General features: G+C 38.8%; 1 protein-coding gene across 11 annotated transcripts in view; it reads left to right on the forward strand.

The window, feature by feature from the left end:
• The window catches only part of CDIN1 (CDAN1 interacting nuclease 1), a 115,311-nt gene that overhangs the window by 34,929 nt on the left and 61,054 nt on the right, over window positions 1-19,328 (forward strand). For 7 of the 11 annotated variants that reach the window (XR_008329485.1, XR_008329486.1, XM_053381568.1 and 4 more), the window contains exon 4: window positions 7,985-8,057. The exons of 1 other annotated variant lie outside the window; for it this stretch is intronic. Coding sequence is in view for 8 of the 10 variants with exons in the window: in XM_053381568.1 (XP_053237543.1) it covers window positions 7,985-8,057 (73 nt within the window). In the remaining 2 variants the exon portion in view is untranslated. Of the gene's footprint in view, window positions 1-665; window positions 747-4,046; window positions 4,108-7,984; window positions 8,058-19,328 lie in introns of all 11 variants that reach the window. 3 more of the 11 variants (XM_053381594.1, XM_053381618.1, XM_053381601.1) reach the window with 2 other exon arrangements.

A 19,328-nucleotide genomic window follows, 5' to 3' on the forward strand; every position in this document is an offset into this window, starting at 1 on the left:
AATCCACAGTGTTTTAAGAATGGTTTAAGGAAACCTATTTCAAATCACGGTTTTGCATCCTGGTTTCTGGCTAGTCTTTGTCCTTAACATTAAAACATGGTTACAGAAAACAAACCATAGCTGAGGATTATTACGCTGGCTACATCATTGTTTAATGACCTCTGTCTAGATTATCCAATGGTCTGTTGACTGTTTCCTTAACACGATAATTTGTATCTCAGGGGTCATTACAAAGCATCACTTCACCAAGAAACCTTATTATATTTAGGCTGCAATCCTGTGTACTCTTACCTGAGAGTAAGCTTCACTGGACATAGCTGAATTTACTTCTGAGTAAATATATATTGCACTGTTAATGTTCATTTAAATAAAGTTTTAAATAAGGAAGGTGCAAGCTACTTATTAGGTAAAATATGTTAATGTTTGCACTATGCTAATAAACAATGATCCTTCAATTCATTTATTTAGGTGGCTGTGTAAGTGATAAATAAAAATAAGCAGAATTCTCATTCAATAAAATATTAATTTGGGAGTCTGTCTTCTTTATTTATCATTAAAATACTCTGTCTCTTTGTCCCCCAAGACCAACTGTAATTTTAGAGCTCTAGGAGAGAAAAAATCTAAGTTGTCTTTTCTCTTTTCATTCATTATGTAAATTCCAAAAGCAAGCTGCTTAGGTCATTTTCTGACCTGTGCTGCAAATATCAGGGTCAGCATGAATGTGGAGCATGGACTGAGAATAACAGGTCAGTAGGTTCAGGGTAAAATGCATAACATGGTGGAGATATGTTTGGTCCCTAGTGAGTTTAATGGTAACTATTTCCAACAATGGAATAATTAACTCGCTAGCCACCCATTTGACTACATGCGGATTCTGAATATTCTCATCCGAGCATACCCTTAAGTGCTGTGGTTTATATTTCATATGAAAGAGAGAGAGAGACAGACAGAGAGAGAGAGAGAGAGAGAGAGAGAGAGAGAGAGAGATTTCACAGTAAGGGGATATGTGCCAATTTCTCTTAATGTTGCAGCATATGCATCCTTCTTCCTGTAGTTCTTATTTTGTTTTCAATTTCTCCCCTACATTTCAGTTGATAAAGAGCCTCTAGGGTAGCTTGACAACTTAATTGTGTATTTATTATTATACTGTAAACCACATTGTGATATTTGGCCAAAGGGTGGTATGTTAACAACAACTAATAATAATAATAATAATCCAATAAATATACCACTTTTTCATTCTGATAATAATGACAATAGCCTTGCTTGTTTAGCTACTTGAAACTGATGTTGCAAAATACTGCATGAGAGAATGTATGGTAAAGGACCCCTGAACATTTAAGTCCAGTCAAATTCGACTATGGGGTGCGGCGCTCATCTCCACTTTCAGGCCAAGGAAGCCAGCGTTTGTCCACAGAAAGCTTTTCCGGGTCATGTAGCCAGCATTACTAAATCCCTTCTGGCTCAACGGAACACTGTGATGGAAGCCAGAACACACAGAAACACCATTTACCTTCCTGCTGCAGCGGTACCTATTGATCTACTCGTGATGGTATGCTGTCAAACTGCCAACTTTACAATCGGCGAGCACAAGAGGCTTGGTGGTTTAGACCACAGAGCCACCCGCATCCCAGAGAATGTATGACTAGCATGGTACAGCGTTCTGCAGCTTAGTCCACATACTACTTGCTAAAAGAGCCCTGCTGGATCAGCCAAAGGCCCATCTAATCCAGCACTCTGTTCTCACAGTGCCCAAACAGGTGCCCCTGGCAAGCTTGCAAACAGAACCTGAACACAACGGCACTCTTCCTACCTGTGATTCTCAAGAAAGCAGAGGATGGGTATCACCTGTGTGAGTGCAGTCAACTTCATTCACCATTTTCCTGGGTTCTGTTGGAGGTTGACCTTTCATTTCTATGTTCCATTGCACCCACATGCCGGCTTCCATGGCAGCTACCAGTGATGTGACAGCGCTTTTTTAAAAAAAAAAGTCCATACAAACTGTGAATGCTCTTCTTGGTGGTGAAATGGTGATACTGCAGACCTAAACACCAATGCACCTACTACCTGAATGGAAAAGAAAGCTCTTGTCAGAATTTGCCTCCTGCAAACAGAGGGACTCCTTTCCAATGGATAAATCCCCCTGATTGAACGAGAGGAAAGAGGCAATATTTGTTGACTCTTCCCTCCCCTTGAAGGTACTTATGTATCCAGAAACCTTTCTCTGGAAGGTTGTGGAGATCCTCTGGAACAGCATGGGAGATGGCTCTGAGGAAACAAGGGGAAGCTTAAACATCTTCTCCTTTCTGCCAGTGGGAGCATCCTGAGTAGAACTGCATTCAAGGGAGTCTTCCACCAACAAGTGCAACCTCTGGTTCCATTGCATCAACTATCCAAGGGCTAATCATCATCTTAGCCATTAAAGTACAGTTCTCTAGGTGTGTCATTTGCAAAATGAATATTGGCAATTCTGACTAATTTTATAAATGTATGGAAATTCATATCCCAGTGAATGTTGTGAGTCCCCCTCATTGTGACTGTCAGCATTTACTTCTTCATGCCTGAAATGTGGGGAAATATATATATATACACTTGGAACCATTCACAGAATTGACCTGAGATGGTTGGCATTCACCAAAATTTGGACATTTACCATTCACATGTCCTGGTTCACCTGACATGGTAAGCCAAACTATTGCTTACCAGGATCACATGAACATGTGGGCTCTTGGAAAGGAGCTCACAGCTGTTTCACTCTTCCCTGTCCTTTTAGCTTCTGCACTTCCCTGAGCTAAATCTGGCTTGACGTGTTGTCTGAACTGGGACTCATGGTTAAGTGCTTTCCTCACTAACCATGAACTGTAGTCAAGAACAGACCATAGTTTGGCCTATCATGTCATGAACCAAAGCCAATATATCTTAAACTATAATTATGAACTTTGACCTAGCTATTTAAAAAAAACATACTTGGGTACAGATACCTATTTTATAGAAAGCAAAAGATTGCTTTCAAATATTTGTGAAGTAGGGTCATGGGGTCCCATCTGAGAAGACAAACCTGCAAGAACATGCTTATGAACTAAAGGTGGCGACCATTTTGTACACATTTGATTGGCACACGACCGTGCGAGCCGTTTTTGGCCCTTGTGGGGGCAGGATGGGCTTAACATGCACTCCACTGATGCACGTGATGACCCGGAATGCAACCCTCGTGCAAACAGGGAGTTGCCTGTACACCCACACTGCAAGTTAATGGCTTTTACTGACTTGCAGAATATCAAAATACACTGCTCTTTTTCATTGGACATCACAACTGCCTTCTTTAATGTTGTCCCTCCTGTGGCAATATTTGTGGCAAACATTTTGCACAGGGGTTCCATTTCAGCACACATACACCCCCGCACATCACTGGAGCGTGCATAAGGCCACCCTGTTCCGCTCCTGCCCAATACCGTCCCATTTTAGGGCCACTTCTGGGTCAGCAGCAATGGGCGTATGTGTGATCGCGTGTCAGTTGGACACACGTAAAATAGTCACTGCCTGTAAAAGTCATACTGCCTGGTGTAGCTCACGGGAGGAGGTAAATAATAACAATCAGGATTTTCCTGTACACACTTAACCAGGAAAACACCATTGAACTCAATGGAACTCATCTCTGAGTAGAAATTCAGAGAGTTTGAAGACTGAAAGCCAGCCTGAGGAGCAGTTCAAGTGAGCTCATATTATAGGTTCATGCCTGACTTTGCCCACTGAGACCAGCTTTCAGACTACTCCATTCACAAGCCACAATCAGCACCTCAAATGTAGGACTTTAATAATGAAGTGGCATAGATATTTCTGATTTGCTCATGAAGGAGAAGCAATAGTAGAGTTTGGTCACCAGGAACTGTTTTGCAAAAAAATATATTTTAAGCTAACTTTACTTTCTTCAATCAGTTTCTTCCTGGAATTTTCCAGAGAGGGGGAAAGAGAAAGAGAGACTTAAGACTTCAGTGATGACCTTTTCTTTAAATCTGCAATATTATTTTTATTTTTGTATTGTCTAGGTACCTTAATGGAGTGATAAAAAATGCAACTTCTCCTGTATTATTGGACCTGGCCAATGAGGTAAAACATTTTTAAAAATCATCTTTCTCTGGTAAAAATAAGAGACTTATCTTTAGTGACTTTTATACATTTATTAGTTAATGAGTTAATGTAATTAATATTTTACCTACAAGGTGAATGTGCAAATAGCACATTTATTCTTTTATTGGAAGGTTCCTTCCTCTTCCCTTTTTAAAATAAATCTAGAAAGAGAAGAAAAATGCTGATTTTAAAATGCTGATTTACTTTCATGTACTTCAGCATTTTAATAATTAATGAATTTAATTTCGTGTTAAGTTTTCTTTTCATAAAGATAAACAAAATGTAAGATTTTACAATAAGTGTCAAAACAATTACATTTTTTAAATCTTCCTTTTAGCATGTAAATTATAGCAAAAGGAAACAGTTTAATATTAATTTCTGTTCTTCATGTACACCGTAGTTCAAAGAACTGATAATCTGACATTTGTGTTATAGTTACCCAAATTTAGAGGTGCAATAAGTTTTTGCAGTTTGGTGGTGACAGATTTATGTCCAGTGTAGGTGGACAGTGATGGACAGGAGCTTAGATTGTAGGCACTGAGGTCCCTGATGGGCTTGCTTAAACACTGGCTACATCACCCATCCAATGAGCTTGAGGAAGATTGGACCATGATCAGTGCTTTTAGGGGTGGACCAGAGTGAAGACAGCTCCATCTACCCCTAGTTTATTTATGGCGAAGATTTCCAGAAGCAGCTTTTCTGCTACAGCACAAAATGTTTATAATTATGACAGATGTCTGTCTAGGGAGAGATGTAACTTTAATCTCTTAATATATTGATTTGCAGCAATAACTATCTTAATTGATATGCTTTGAAAATCTTATACAAGCCTTAGAAGAATATCCTGAAATGCACAATGTTGTGTTGCTTTTTAAATAGTAATAGGTGGGAAATTACATTAAAAATTATGTACTTGGAATATAAGCGGAACAGTAGCAGCTAGTCCTACATGTTACATTAGGAAGGAAGTATGTCTTTTCCATAAGCTTCCGTCTGATTTACATTACTGTAGTCTGCAAATGAGCAATTACCTATCAGTTACTAGATGTTTCTAATGGTCTATGAAGTGTCTATACATTGTAATAATAGAGTGAACATACGAAAGGGATTGCTTTGTATTAGTGCCAAAGGATGCTTCTTGAGGTTTCTGACATAATGTTTCAAGTTTACACCGTTCTCTTTTTTCCTTTTAAACAAAGAAATACTGTAATGGAACACATCCTTAGTAAATAACATACATTGCATGGAGATTGTCATAGCAGAGTACCTCGTGGGTGCAAATAAATATAATGTTAGTAGTCTTGTTTGCATATATTTTCCGTTGCATTTTCCCTTTGTACATGCAGTTTCTATTCACATGCAGATAATACACTTAATTTCTAATACCTGAAGCACTTGTTTAACCATATACTATATATGTGCAACCTAACAATTCATATTGTTAGGTTTCGTTTGGTTTAAAAAGAAACTTGGAGATAAATAAAATTGTGGTTAAAGAAAAAGTTATTTTCAGTAACTTAATTTATTGCTAGCAAAGTAGCAGGTATATTTGAAAGGTAATGTTTTTTTGTGACTGCTTCTGGTGCATTAGGGAAATGTGGCAGTAACAAGCACGAGATCACTGCTTCTACACAATCAAGCTGCCATTTTTATATGATAGTTAATATTTAAACGGCATACTCCTGCATCTGCTGACAATTGGTATAATGGTAATACTTTATGAGTCAATATATATTTAATCAGTAGAAACTGTAAAAATTGATGAGAAATATATAACATAGATGCATTACAATGCGTAGCATCCCTCTTAAATAAGAATAGGCCTCTGTTGTTGTTGGTTTTTTTGTGTCCAAGTTATTGTAAAATTTCAGGTATTAGATATGTTAATTTTCTGCATCCAGAAGGTTAATTTAAAAAACAACAACCCTCAAAACTCTGATGTGTGTTAAGAATAATAAAATTAGTTCACACCAGGCAAATATTTTCTAGTGGGATTTGAAGCACTATGAATTTTACTTACATGCTAAATTCTGACATGAAGCATGATGGCCCTATTTCAGAGAAAGATGGGTGCATGATTAATATGAAAATTAGGCAGATGCAAGTACCTGAACTAATAAGGTAGTCCTTATTCAGGCTGGACTACCTTCAGTAATTTCACCATTTTTCATATGTCAGCTCTGATGTGGGTTACTGGAAATAAGCAGTTCTGTAGAAAGCATTCCTTTCTACTTGGGGAATTTAAGGGCATCCAAGTACATATATTTATTTGGAAAAAATATGTACAAATAAGGGCAGCTTTTAGGGTTTTCTGGTTTCTAATTTTGTATGAAATGAAAATGTATATTAATACACATGAAAACATTAAGAAAATAATGATTGTCATAATGCGAGTGAGGTTTAGTCATCTATTGTGAAGTAAAAAGTGCTTTATTCACTAGGGTATTGTAATTTGCATTTTTTTAAAAAAAATGCTGGTATTCAGAGGATACTGCAGCTCATTTTTTAAATAAATACATGTCTTTAAATGGAACAGGATCTATATCAGAAAATATCCCTATATCTTAAATATATTTTAGAAAACCTCCTTTCTGAGGTACATAAGATTCATTTTTTCTCATAACCTTAATATTCTTCTAGAAAACAAACTGGTTGATCTTGAATTAGCGTTAATGATTTATTACATTTGGTGATTATCAATAAGAGATTGTTAAACAACAGCCTATCTGTTTCTTTTAAACAAATTGTCCGAAATATACTAGATTTGGGTTTGGAGGGAAGTAATTTAGATTTGGGTATTTGTTATTAACCTTTAAAAAATGTGTTACAATGCTGTTAATTGCCTGCCTGAAGAATCAGAACCTATAGGTTTGTATCATCTAAATGAAAATGCAGTATATATGCAGTATATCTGTTTTTATTTAAGATTTTTAAAAATCCATCCTTTAATCTACATTGTTGTTAAAAATAATGTGGAAATGGTCTGTTTAGGTAAAATGTATGTGCATTTTTGCGTATGTGTATTTTGCATTCCATGTGCACATTTTGTTGATAAGTGGAAGCTATTGTTGCATGTTAGTTGGTTTTTGCTTCATGCAGTGTACATTAAACTGTGTGCTTTAGGTTGAAGATAGTTGAGAGAAAAGGCCACTTTAGAGCTTCATTCATATTCCTTGCCACAATGCCATTCAGGTTCCCGGTAAGTCATATATACTAAAACTGGTCCTAAGTTATGACAGATATGACACTGCTCCTGAACAACAAGAGGAAGGTATCAAAATGCTTGGATGAACCCCAAGATTTGCTGCAGTAGAAAAAAAATATTGAGAGGGGGGACTCAAGCAGGCCACCATAAAACAGCCCAGTAAGGGCTGAGCATGCTCAGTAGCCACAAACAGTGTCTGTTGTGGTGGTGAGCAGGAAACGACGGAGGAGCAATGGAATGGAGAATCCAGAAAGAAGGTATGACTGGCTATAACAGTGAACAAGAGCACACCACACTGCGACACTTGAGTATAGGTCCCACTTGTAGTGTTCTTCAAGCATGATGGTAGTCACAGAACAGAGTACTGTAGTTTAAGTTTCTTGCACAAGTAAATATCCTGCAACACCACAAATAACCAAAACAAATGTGGCTAAGAAAGCATGTAACAAATATGAATGAGATCATAACTTTAAAAAGTCTTGGTAATTGTGATGTAACCTGATTTATATCCTAGGTCAGGTAAGTGTATCTTTCCAAAAGGATAAATGAAGTGATAGAGAACAAATCCCTAACACCCCTTTGTTGATATGAGTGATAACATGGAACCACATTTCAAAGACAGCTGAAGTTGTTCTTCATCTTTCCCCTGAGGTGGATTTTGCCCCATCACTGATGGCTCGAATAGTGTTGGAAAAATTTCTACAAGAACAAGAAGGATCAATCCGTAAGTATTTTTTTTATAAATATTTAGCTTCATATAATTACAAATAGCTACAATTAGCTACAAATAACAAGATAGAATTATAATTAAGCTAAAGAGAGAATTATTTTAGTCCTGAACCTTGGATAGCTCATTATTTTCATGCATGATGGTTAGATCTGCTCTGACTGAACATGTAATAATAATTTAGTAATAATAATTTTATTATTTGTACCCCGCCCATCCGGCAGGGCTGCCCCAGCCACTCTGGGTGGCTTCCAGTATATACAGAAACATAATAAAACATCAAACATTAAAAACTTCCCTGTACAGAGGAATGTTATCCAGGATGTGCATATATTCTTTTCTTCCAAAGTATTTTTTCACTAAGAACATTCATATAAAGTTGAAAGGGCAATAGCCAGCCTAGTCATATTCACTAATTTCAATAAGTTTTCTCTTACATCCATAACGTGATAGCATTTCAGTTGCATTTCTTGCTGTCACACATTAAAATGACCCTAGTTAAGGCAATTTTGAATACGTAGCACAAAGGTGTTTCTGTTCCCATTTTAGAAGGAGCTTTCAAACTATTCTGTCTCTTAGTCTTAAGGTAAAATATTATGGGCAGAATACAACCAATATTAACGATTGTTAAGCCCTATCCATGTCATTGGGGAAAGTAAGCACGTGCTTAACTTCCTTCTGTTTAAGTGAAAGAGACCAGCATGTTTAACTGTGGCAGGATCAAGCCATAAATAATTATAGGAAAAACAATTTTTGAAAAGAAGCCTATGCTATGTTAAAATTCTGCAGGCTTCAAGTAATGCAGCTGGTAAATGCAAAAGTGAATGTAACCAAGCTCAGTGCTACGGGGGGGGGGGGGGAGAGAATGAAAGAATGAATAAAGCTTCAGGAGGAGGTTCAAGCCTAAATTAATTTGCCACTGAAAAAATACATTTTGTTATTTTCTCTGTGTCAACTGCATGATTAAAACCGGCTGTTAAGTGAGCTCTGGGGATGTGCTCGTAAAAGATTTATGAGTAATATTCAATGTGATATTCAAAGTGAGTCATGAATATCAGGGTAATTGCTCTCAGTGTTGGCTCCTTTACCAGGCAGGAGTTTGTCAACTGCCCCATAAATATTTGCCTAGTCTCATGTAAAAAAGACAATTTCATCTTCTGCATTTTTATTACCTACTGTAATGTTTACCTTTGGAGCTTGACTATGGGGGATAGATAAAAGGCTTTAGAATATACTTTATACATATATTTTTCTCTTTCTGAAGGTAAAAGATAATGCCTACTAAAAATATCACCCAATAGCAGATTGCAGAGGGTTTTTTTATTTTCTTTTTCCTTTTTTGCTGGGATTTTCCCATAGGTTTTCTTTTTAAGCCGCACAGAAATCCGTGACTGGTGGCCCAGTCACCTCGTGAAGGTTTCATTTGAATGAATTAAGTACTTCCTCTAAAAATTCAATATCATTTCAATAGATGTAGCCTCTAAAGTAACCTGCAGTGATGCTTCATGAGCAAATCACATGATGTCAGAATGGTATGGTTTCGATTTAATCAAGAAAGAGATTAAAGTGGATGTGTGTTATTTTCAACTTCGCCGCAGCACCGCCATTTGTCAAAGTCAACCTTCTGATTGCTTTGGACCTACTGCTATCCAGGTCTTGTCAAAATAGTAGTCAGCACAATCTGAAGCAGGTATACTAGCCTCTGCAGAACAGTATCAGACACAGTAAAGCAGAATTCATTGGCTTGTGAATTATAAAGTTCATAGATTGATCATAAATTCTGCAGCTATTTAATTTATTTTTATAATGCTAGCACACCTTCAGCACATTTTCTTTTAATTTTTCATCATTCTGTATTATCATCTAGTCAAACAGAACTAAATAGAAGTTAGAAATGAATTGCAGCTCAGAATTTTATGTTACAGTCCTCACATTCCATACTAAGGAACATAACCATATTTAGAAGCATGTTTAGAAGGAGATATTCCAGGAATGTGCTTTCTGGGGGAAGAGACAAATGTATATGAAATACTGTAGCCTTGACTTGCACTGTAATTGTGTATATTCAAACATATTATTATCCTGAAGGCTTCTTATATTTCTCTGCTGTTTGAATTCGTGGTAGTCTCATTACTTCGTTTTGGATTTTTAATAGCAGACGCATGTCATGCACTTGCTTACGTGTTTGTCGTATACAGGAATGTACGACTACAATTTAAACTAACAGTTGTCAGCAGGCTATTTGGCAGTCTGAATGTGAGTTTTAAAATCTATTGGTTGAAATGACGAAACAAAACAAAAAAACACACGCTTCCTTTGAAAATTGTATGCATTTGCAGTAGTCTGGGAGAAGAGCAGGGAATCACCAGATCAGAGGGTTGCGTGGAGTTGCTAAACTGATTGTAGTAAACAGACAGTGTGGCTTCTATTCTGACATTCTCTCCTACTACACAGCAGCGACCTGGCTGGCCTTTGACAATGAAATTCAATGCACATGGCTCCGCAGTCAAATCATCAAATTTCCCTGTGTGTATATTAGAGTTTTGTAATGTGTTTCCATTATGAAACAATGCGGGGATAATTGTCTTTGGTAGCAATTAGCTAACAGGTTTGTTCAGTACTATTGGCAGAGGCATCCATCATTCCCTCCCTGACCACACTTTTTGTCTAGTGTGGACTATGGAGATCAATAGAATTCTATATAGGGGAAATCACCCCAGCTTTAATGAGCTGCAAGCCTTAGTCAGTCTTGGTTTGTATTTTTACCTTTAAAACTAGGTGGGGGCGGGGGGGGAAACCTTCCCATGGGGACAGGTGAGTATTGTATATGTACTATTACCTTCACTAGATCAATGTATGGTTTTAAATTGTTCTATAAAAAGGTATGGGTATTGGCACTGAGGGACTCATAGAAACAGTTTATTGCTCCAGAAACGCAGCATAATAAGATGCAGTTTTGAAAGTGACTATAGAACTTTAATTTCATTGTTAAGGTGACTGATCGTGTGTGTGTGTGTGTGTGTGTGTGTGTAGATTAACTTTTCTTCAGTTACATAACTGGGAAGAGCAGGCAGGAGGGGGATTTGTAGAGGAATTCATTGTGCCAACAACATTGCATAGTACTTTAAACTTTAAAATTACCGTATTTTTTGCTCTATAAGACTCACTTTTTCCCTCCTAAAAAGTAAGGGGAAATGTGTGTGCGTCTTATGGAGTGAATGCAGGCTGCGCAGCTATCCCAGAAGCCAGAACAGTAAGAGGAACTGCTGCTTTCACTGCGCAGCGATCCCTCTTGCTGTTCTGGCTTCTGAGATTCAGAATATTTTTTTTCTTGTTTTCCTCCTCCAAAAACTAGGTGCGTCTTGTGGTCTGGTGTGTCTTATAGAGCGAAAAATACAGTAGTAATGTCTAATAGATGTGTTACGGAAAATGGACCATGGGGTACATTCATATTTTGTTCTATGGACAAGATGATTAGGAGGAGTCTTTTAGGGTCAGAAATTATAAGTGCAATTAATCTAGACCAGGTTCCAAAGTACCATGGGGCTTTAGACTTGTCCCGTCTCTGCCCAGAGCACATTAGTATTATGTTAAACACCTTGAAACAGCAGTTTGTGATATGGTGAGCACTTCCAGACAACCTGCTTGTTGAGCAGTCATACTGCTTTGTTTACAGGCAAATTAGACGACATTGGCTCTTAATGAACATTCATTATTATTCGTTTGCAGGGATGTTCAGTGGCATAAAAGCAAGTGTTATTCCACAGTTTCAAGTGCATTTTCCCTCACTTTTCTTATTGCAGTCTTTTGAGGAAGCAGACTTCTTGTTTGAGACTTCCAAATCAGCTGCAATTGTGCAACCTGAATATGTAATTGAATCCCCCCCCCCGCAAACATGCAGCCCAGAAAGCCTTGTGGGGGGTCCTTGGCCACAGTTGATGCCCCCCGCCGCCGCCCGCCCTCATGCTACCACGCTAAAGCTGGATAAACAACGGGCTGGGCTTTGGAAAGGAGGCCTGAGGGCTCTGACAAGGTCCTAGAATCCTCCCACCTCCTTTCCAAACCCTAGTTAGCTCTTTCCCAGCTTTGGGAAGGAGGTGAGAATAAAGGAACTTGCATGCATCTCTAGTGGGACTGCTCCAGAGTAAGTCAGTTTTGGTTAGTAGTCGCTCAAAATGCCAACAATTTTGAATGAATGGGTTGACTTCACCCCTTAGTTGTTTCTTTTAAATACGTTTGAAGATAGTTATTTAGACATGAAATTCAAGGATTTTTAATGCTTCTGATAACAGCAGCACATCTTTCCATTGCAAATGGAAGATGCTTGATTAGATTTGGACCTGTACTGCAATATATAGGTTATAGTAGTGGCTGAAAGATTGACATATTACCTTGCCTGAGAGGCAAAGATGCTCCAGATGAATGTCATGCAACAGGGCCTAGGTTTGTTATTTCATCATCTGAAACAGAATGATGACTCCTCAGAAATCCAAAGAGTAGTCTGGTTGATTGCCTGACAAATACTTTGGGACTGCAGCTTGAGGGCTTCCTGTAGGGACTTCTCTGTCTTGAGCCTATGAGACTTTTGTCTAGAAGGAAGCATAAACGCCAGAAATTTACTGTGTTATACAGGTGCTGGTGGACTGTGGCAGTTTCTATTTCTTTTTGTATTAAGAGATGTGATTGATCTTATGTACAGATTTTAAAGTGGTTGGTTTTTTCCCTGTTTTGTTTAAGTTTGCTAAGTTGAGTGAAACTAAAATCTTGGGATCTTTTGTTCTTCCATTCTTCTGCTCCCTTTGAAAGGACTATTGAAGAAGTCATGTGTATGTGTGAAAGAGATGGTTCATATCCTGTGGCTGTGTAAATGGAACTAAACTTTCTATTCCTCCTAAAACTCCTGGTACTCTGAAAGTCCTTTCCAGGGGTAGGCTGTGCTGAACAGTGGGTGCTGTGCCATATAGAACTGCCATATAAGAGAAATAAATCTACAGTGGTACCTCGAGTTAGGAACTTAATTCGTTCTGGAGGTCCGTTCTTAACCTGAAACTGTTCTTAGCCTGAAGCACCACTTTAGCTATTGGGGCCTCCTGCTGCCGCTGCGCTGCCAGAGCACAATTTCTGTTCTCATCCTGAAGCAAAGTTCTTAACGCGAGGTACTATTTCTGGGTTAGCGGTGTCTGTAACCCGAGGTACCACTGTAAAAGACAATGTGATCAGGTATGCTAAGGACATATGAAATTTTGGGGTGGGGAATCATTTTTTTCTGAATACAAATGTAAGAGAAAATTGTTTTAAAGTTATGGCACAAAGGCATCTGACTCCTATAATTATTGGAGCAATAAATAAATCATACTTGAAAATATGTTGGAAATGTAAAAAGAAAAATGGAACTCATGACCGTATGTGGTAGATATGTAGTTTTGTACAAAACTACTGGGAGGTTATTGGAATAACAACAAATATTGTAATATGAAGTTCCCTTAGATCCAGTATTGATCTTGCTGAACAATACATCTCAAACAAATAGCATGAAGAACTTACATTCTATTTGTTAACAGTTACAAGGATGTTATTGGCTCAAAACTGAAAAGTTACAGTACACCCTCCCTGGAAATAATGGCTTCAGAAAGAAATAGGATTTGTTGATAATGGCAATGATATCATCTTATCAAAGAGCAAAAATTGCAGTTGAATATAGAAATAAATTCTGGGAAAACTGTCAAGAAAATAATTAACTTCCACTAAAGCAAATGCAAGTAGAATTTGGATTTTTTAAAAAAGAAATACTCTAATTTTATTTACTTGTGTAATAGTATGATACAAAATAATATTTTTGGAACAAAGTTTTGTTGATTATTGATCATAATTGTCAAATATTAAATAACTAAACAAGCACAATTATTTAATAGGAATTATTTGATACCCTTGTCTTCTATTAATTTAGTTTGTGCATATACCTGTTCTATTCAGTCTTGTAGAAGTTCACCAAATTGTCGCCCTCAAATTTGCACATTGGCTTAATTGCTTGACAAACAGTGTAATTTTCTTGCAAATTCAGTAAGGTTTAAGAATAAAAGGAGAGAAACTTTGCTGCTGTGAAATTTAGTAGAATAATAGATATCCTTCCTCAGCAGTGTGTACGCACAAAAGAGATCTATTATAATTCAAGTCAACACAAATGTAATTTTCAATAAAAGCAGCTTAAACAATTGTAATTAGTAGTAAAAGCAATTTCAGTTGCAATCCTAAACACATTTACTAGATATTAAGTTCAATGGGATTTACTTCTGAGTAAGCATGTTAAGAATCATGCTGCTAAAGCAACAAGTTATCAGGATCTTAGGAGAGTCGATTTCTATTTGTATAACAAACGATCCCATTTTGCCCTACAACACCAAATGTAAATTGTTTAGTATTGTTGTATTGAAACCAGTAACAAATTACTCCAAATACTTTTGCTGCATTGAAAGTTGGTTATTGTTATTTATTTGTTTATTAACTTTGTATACTGTCCTTTATCCGAAGACTGCAGTTCAGTTCACAACATAAAAATACGTAATGAGAACACAAAATAAATAATCAAACAAACAGAAACACAAGCCAGTGCCCCTCCACACATAAAAACACATTTAAATGGCCATAGAATTTTAATCTGCCAAAGGCCTGGTTGAAGAAGAATGTTTTCACCTGGTGCCTAAAGGTGTATAATGAAGGCACCAGCCAAACCTCCCTGTGGAGAGCATTCTGCAGATGGAGAGCCACTGCAGAAAAGGCCCATTCTTATGTTGTCACCTCATGGAGGAGGCACATGAAGAAGAGCCTCAGATGATGTTCCCAGGATCAGGGTCAGTTTCATATCGGGAGATGCGGTCCTTGAGGTACTGTGTTCCAGTGCCAACACCAGCACCTTGAATTGGGTCCAGAAATTAATTGGCAGGTCGTGCAGTCAGGCCAGGATCGGTGTAATATCCTCAAGCTGTCTTGACTCACTGAATAACTTGGCTGCCAAATTCTGTACCAGCTGAAGTTTCCAAACCGTCTTCTGAGGCAGCCCTACATATAATGCATTGCTGTAATCCAAGCATGGCCAAACTTGGCCCTCCAGCTGTTTTGGGACTACAGTTCCCATCATCCCTGACCAATGGTCCTGTTAGGTAGGGATGATGGGAGTTGTAGTCCCAAAACAGCTGGAGGGCTAAGTTTGGCCATGCCTGCTATAATCTAACCTAGAGTTTACCCGAGTTACGCTACTCTTGTCCAGATTGGGACACAGCTATGCCACCACCTGAGCTTCAAGCAACAGCAAAAGATCCTGGAGTACCTCCAAACTATGTACCTGCTCCTTCAGAGGGAGTGCAAGCCCATCAAGAGCAGGCAAACTCGCGTTCATGCCGCCTCCCAGCTTGTTTTCTCACCCTAAGCTCTGGAGCCTACCAGGAAGCCAAGCAGGAAAGGGCACTCAGGTACCATCGTGTCAACAGCCTGAGCGATTAGGATGTTCCAGATGTTGGCAAGGGCTTCGGCAAAAGCACCTGGCATATCAGTCAAAAAATCCTCCAGAGCCATCTGGAAACGCATTGGATCCATCAGCAGCAAAACCGGTGGTAAACCAGCAGAATACCTAATCTGTCCCAATTGCCTAATCCCAGGAATACATGCTCTAGATGCTCTCCACCCTCGAAACTAGTCAGCGAGCCTGCAAAGACAGAGAATTTCTATAGAACACAGCAACTCCTGCTCCCTGACCCCCACGTCTGCCCCACAGAGTACCTAGGTGAGCACAACTGGGTCAGACCAACTCTACCCTGCTCACCCACCGAGGTCTCAGTGATAAAGACCAGCCTTCTCATCCATAATCAGATCATGGATGAGGAGGTCTTACTCAGAGCCAATCTGGCATTCAGCAACAGTAGCCACAGGCCCAAGGGCTGGCTGATAGCACAAATGCAATTCCCCTTGTTGGAGTAGTGGCTGACACATGGCGCAGTCACCAATTGCCTGTACCACGTGCCCCTTACCCAGCCTGCCCCTCCCTGACACACCATACCTCCCCTTGCCAAGAACCACTATGATTGGGATCACCCCTGTTCTCCCCAGCTTGTCCTTTCCCAGGCATATCTTACCTCTCTTCTTTTGAAAAAACACACCCAAAACCCTAAATTTAGGAACATACACTGGTACCTCTGGTTAAAAACTTGTTTTATTTTTAAATAAAAAACAAATCAAATGGTTATGCTAACTTGAAAAGTTACTTTATGTCAAACTTAGTTTTGCTCCTGTTGCTTTAAATCCTCTTATCAGGTCACTGTTAACTTTAAATCAGGACATTTACTATTATGGCTTTAAAAGCAGCTCTGAGTGATTTAGTTCCTCGCCCTATTCAAAAGCAATAGCCAGTTCTCTTATGTCATTCCAGCTTGATTAACTCTCACCACTCCAAGCACTGAGGGACTATATTGAAGTCCTCTAGTTGTTCAGTTGCCTTTGGAGATGCTCTGTTTTTCTTCAGAGCTCCTGCAAAAGTTCTCACTCTGGTCCAGCAATCCTGCTGTCTCAGGAACTCAACTCTCCCTGCTGACTTTCGGCTTCCGAGCTCCCTCAAAGACTGTCAGCTGGGAATTCTCTTCCCGTTCAGAGTGGCTGGTGAAACCCAGCCAAACGGGTTTCTGAGTTGAATTCTCCCCTCTCATCTCCCTTGCCCTCTGGTCCAGTGGGTTGGGGCAAAATGTCCACTTAACCAAAAAAAAATATTTCAATTTTCTGTGTATGTATAAATAACCAGGACCCCGCTTTGAAAAGTTCGTTGTTTTTGTTTACAGTGTAGCTGACAGCCAACTCCCTCATGTCCTGCTAATACTTTGTATATACAGTCAAAGCAGTTTATATGCAGTTAATCCTTTACATTACACATGGTGAATCTCTTGCACATTCCTAATAAACAAAACTTTACCGCAGAAACGAAGATCAAAGAAACGTGATTTTCTCATGTTCCTACTGTTGTGCTGCTAGGGGAATTTTATTTATGACTTAAAAGGTGTAATAAATAAATAAACTATGGAAAATATGAACAATGGTTGGTGCACATGGCAGGAACTGAAGTTGCAAGTGAAGTAATTAGCATTGCAAAATCAGTGTGCTTTGCTTGTGTAGGCTAGAGAACTTGGGAGATGTCAGTTAGAATCCTCACTCAAAATCTATATCAAACCAGCAGATGATGATCTTAGCTGTTCTAGTAAATTGGATGAATTCTCCTCAGAGGTCTACAACCCTGGCAGTTGTTGTGTGCTGAGCTTGGTGTAAACCCAGCAGAGCAAGTTTTTTTCTGGTCTATGAATTTAAATATCACTTCTATTTAGTGACCAATGCTACTGAAGTTAGCTTAATGCATGAAATATGGAGTGTGTTTGGAATATAGGACATAAAACACCAGAAATTAGGCTGACACCAACATTGGAGGAATTTAAGCACCAGGGGAAAAATTTCTTTTTTGTCAGATTTTTGAATTTAGTTTGCTGATGACAGGGAACACTTGTATTAGATTAGCATTAGATCAGATTAGTTACCAGACTGGGGGCAATGACCAGATTATCCCTCTGCTATCCCACAGTTGTAGGTCACAACTGGCAAAGCAACTTTAGGCATAAATTAGCACCTGTGTGTAAATTGTGAAATCCCCAGTTCCAGTCTCACTTCAGACACAAATTTACTTGAAGGCTTTAGGCAGCCATCCTAAAGCCATCCTTTAGGCAAGGGGTCAGCAAACTTTTTCAGCAGGGAGCCGGTCCACTATCCCGCAGACCTTGTGGGAGGCCGGACTATATTTTGAAAGAAAGAAAAAAGAACGAATTCCTATGCCGCACAAATAACCCAGAGATACATTTTAAATAAAAAGACACATTCTACTCATGTGAAAACATGCTGATTCTCAGACCATCCATGGGCTGGATTTAGAAGGCGATTGCGCCGGATCGGGGGCCCGGGCCTTAGTTGACCTACCCATGCTTTAGGCCCTCCCTCACACTCAATATGTTCTATGAAAATAAAGATATTGTCCTACTTTACAGGACTTTTGTAAGAATGTGCTACTTGTGAAGTGCTTAGAGTCAGGGCTATTTTCAGCTGGAATGCACCAGAACTCAGTTCCAGCACCTCTCAGATGGTCACCATTGCTGTTCTAAGTGAACAAGGGAGGTGCTCGTGGCACGTTCTGGAACCTCTTTTTCCAGAAAAATAGCATTGCTTAGAGCCTTGTGTATTTTATTTTTAAAAATTGTACCACCAAAAACCTATTTCATCCATCATCCTGTTTCCCAAAGTGGGAAATCAAATGTTTCTGGGAAGCCCACTCGCAGGGCATACACCTTTCCCACTATTGAGCTCTAGCGGTTCCCTCACTGCGAAAAGTGAAGTTACAGGGAAACAGACAGAGGGCCTTCTCAGTTGTGGTGCCCACCCAGTTGAATGCCCTCCCATCAGATGTTAAGGAGATAAATAACTCTACAACTTTTAGAAGACATCTGAAGGCAGCCCTGTATAGGGAAGTTTTTAAAGTTTTATTACGCTTTTCTGTTTGTTGGAAGCCACATTAATCTGAGAGTTTGTGCTCACATTTGAAACATGCATGTTTTCAGTAAGGAGCAATCACATGCTTTGTAGCTTCAGTAAGAAGCAATCACATACCCATCAGAGCACAGAAGGCTCTCAAGGAAGGTTTTATGTTCATACACTGATATTTTTAAACATTTGTGCCCTACCCTTTCTCCACTTAGCTCAGAGTAGTATACATGGATATGAGTCAACCACTTTTCATATTGGAGGGAAGTCAGCAGTGACTCCCCTAATGATACCTATTAGGACCAGTGCTATTTAAGTTGTTTCTGAATGATTTGGAATTTGAGCATTCAGGTAGCCTATTAAATTGTCCAGGTTCGCCTGTCTAATACTGCAGCAAAAACTGAATTCTGAAACTAGTATACGTTTTGCATGGTTTTCCTAAATTTATATAATCTATTCTGATTTTAGTAGTTACAGAATGAGCTATGCAGGGTTCTGAAGTATTGTCTCACTGACTACTAGAAATCTTCTGGTTTAAAAGATTCAAGTAAACTTTTGCAATGCAGCTTAAAGGCTAATTTACAGCTTATGAACTAGAAACTTCTTTTTGTTTGTAACTGAACCCTTCTCTGCACGTATGTGAACTTCTGCAGTACTTTGCAGCTTTCTAAAGTGTGGTTATACTAACTTCAGTGCATGCAAACAATATTG

The sequence above is a fragment of the Podarcis raffonei genome, chromosome 1 (assembly GCF_027172205.1).
Source record: "Podarcis raffonei isolate rPodRaf1 chromosome 1, rPodRaf1.pri, whole genome shotgun sequence".
Classification (NCBI taxonomy): Eukaryota; Metazoa; Chordata; class Lepidosauria; order Squamata; family Lacertidae; genus Podarcis; species Podarcis raffonei.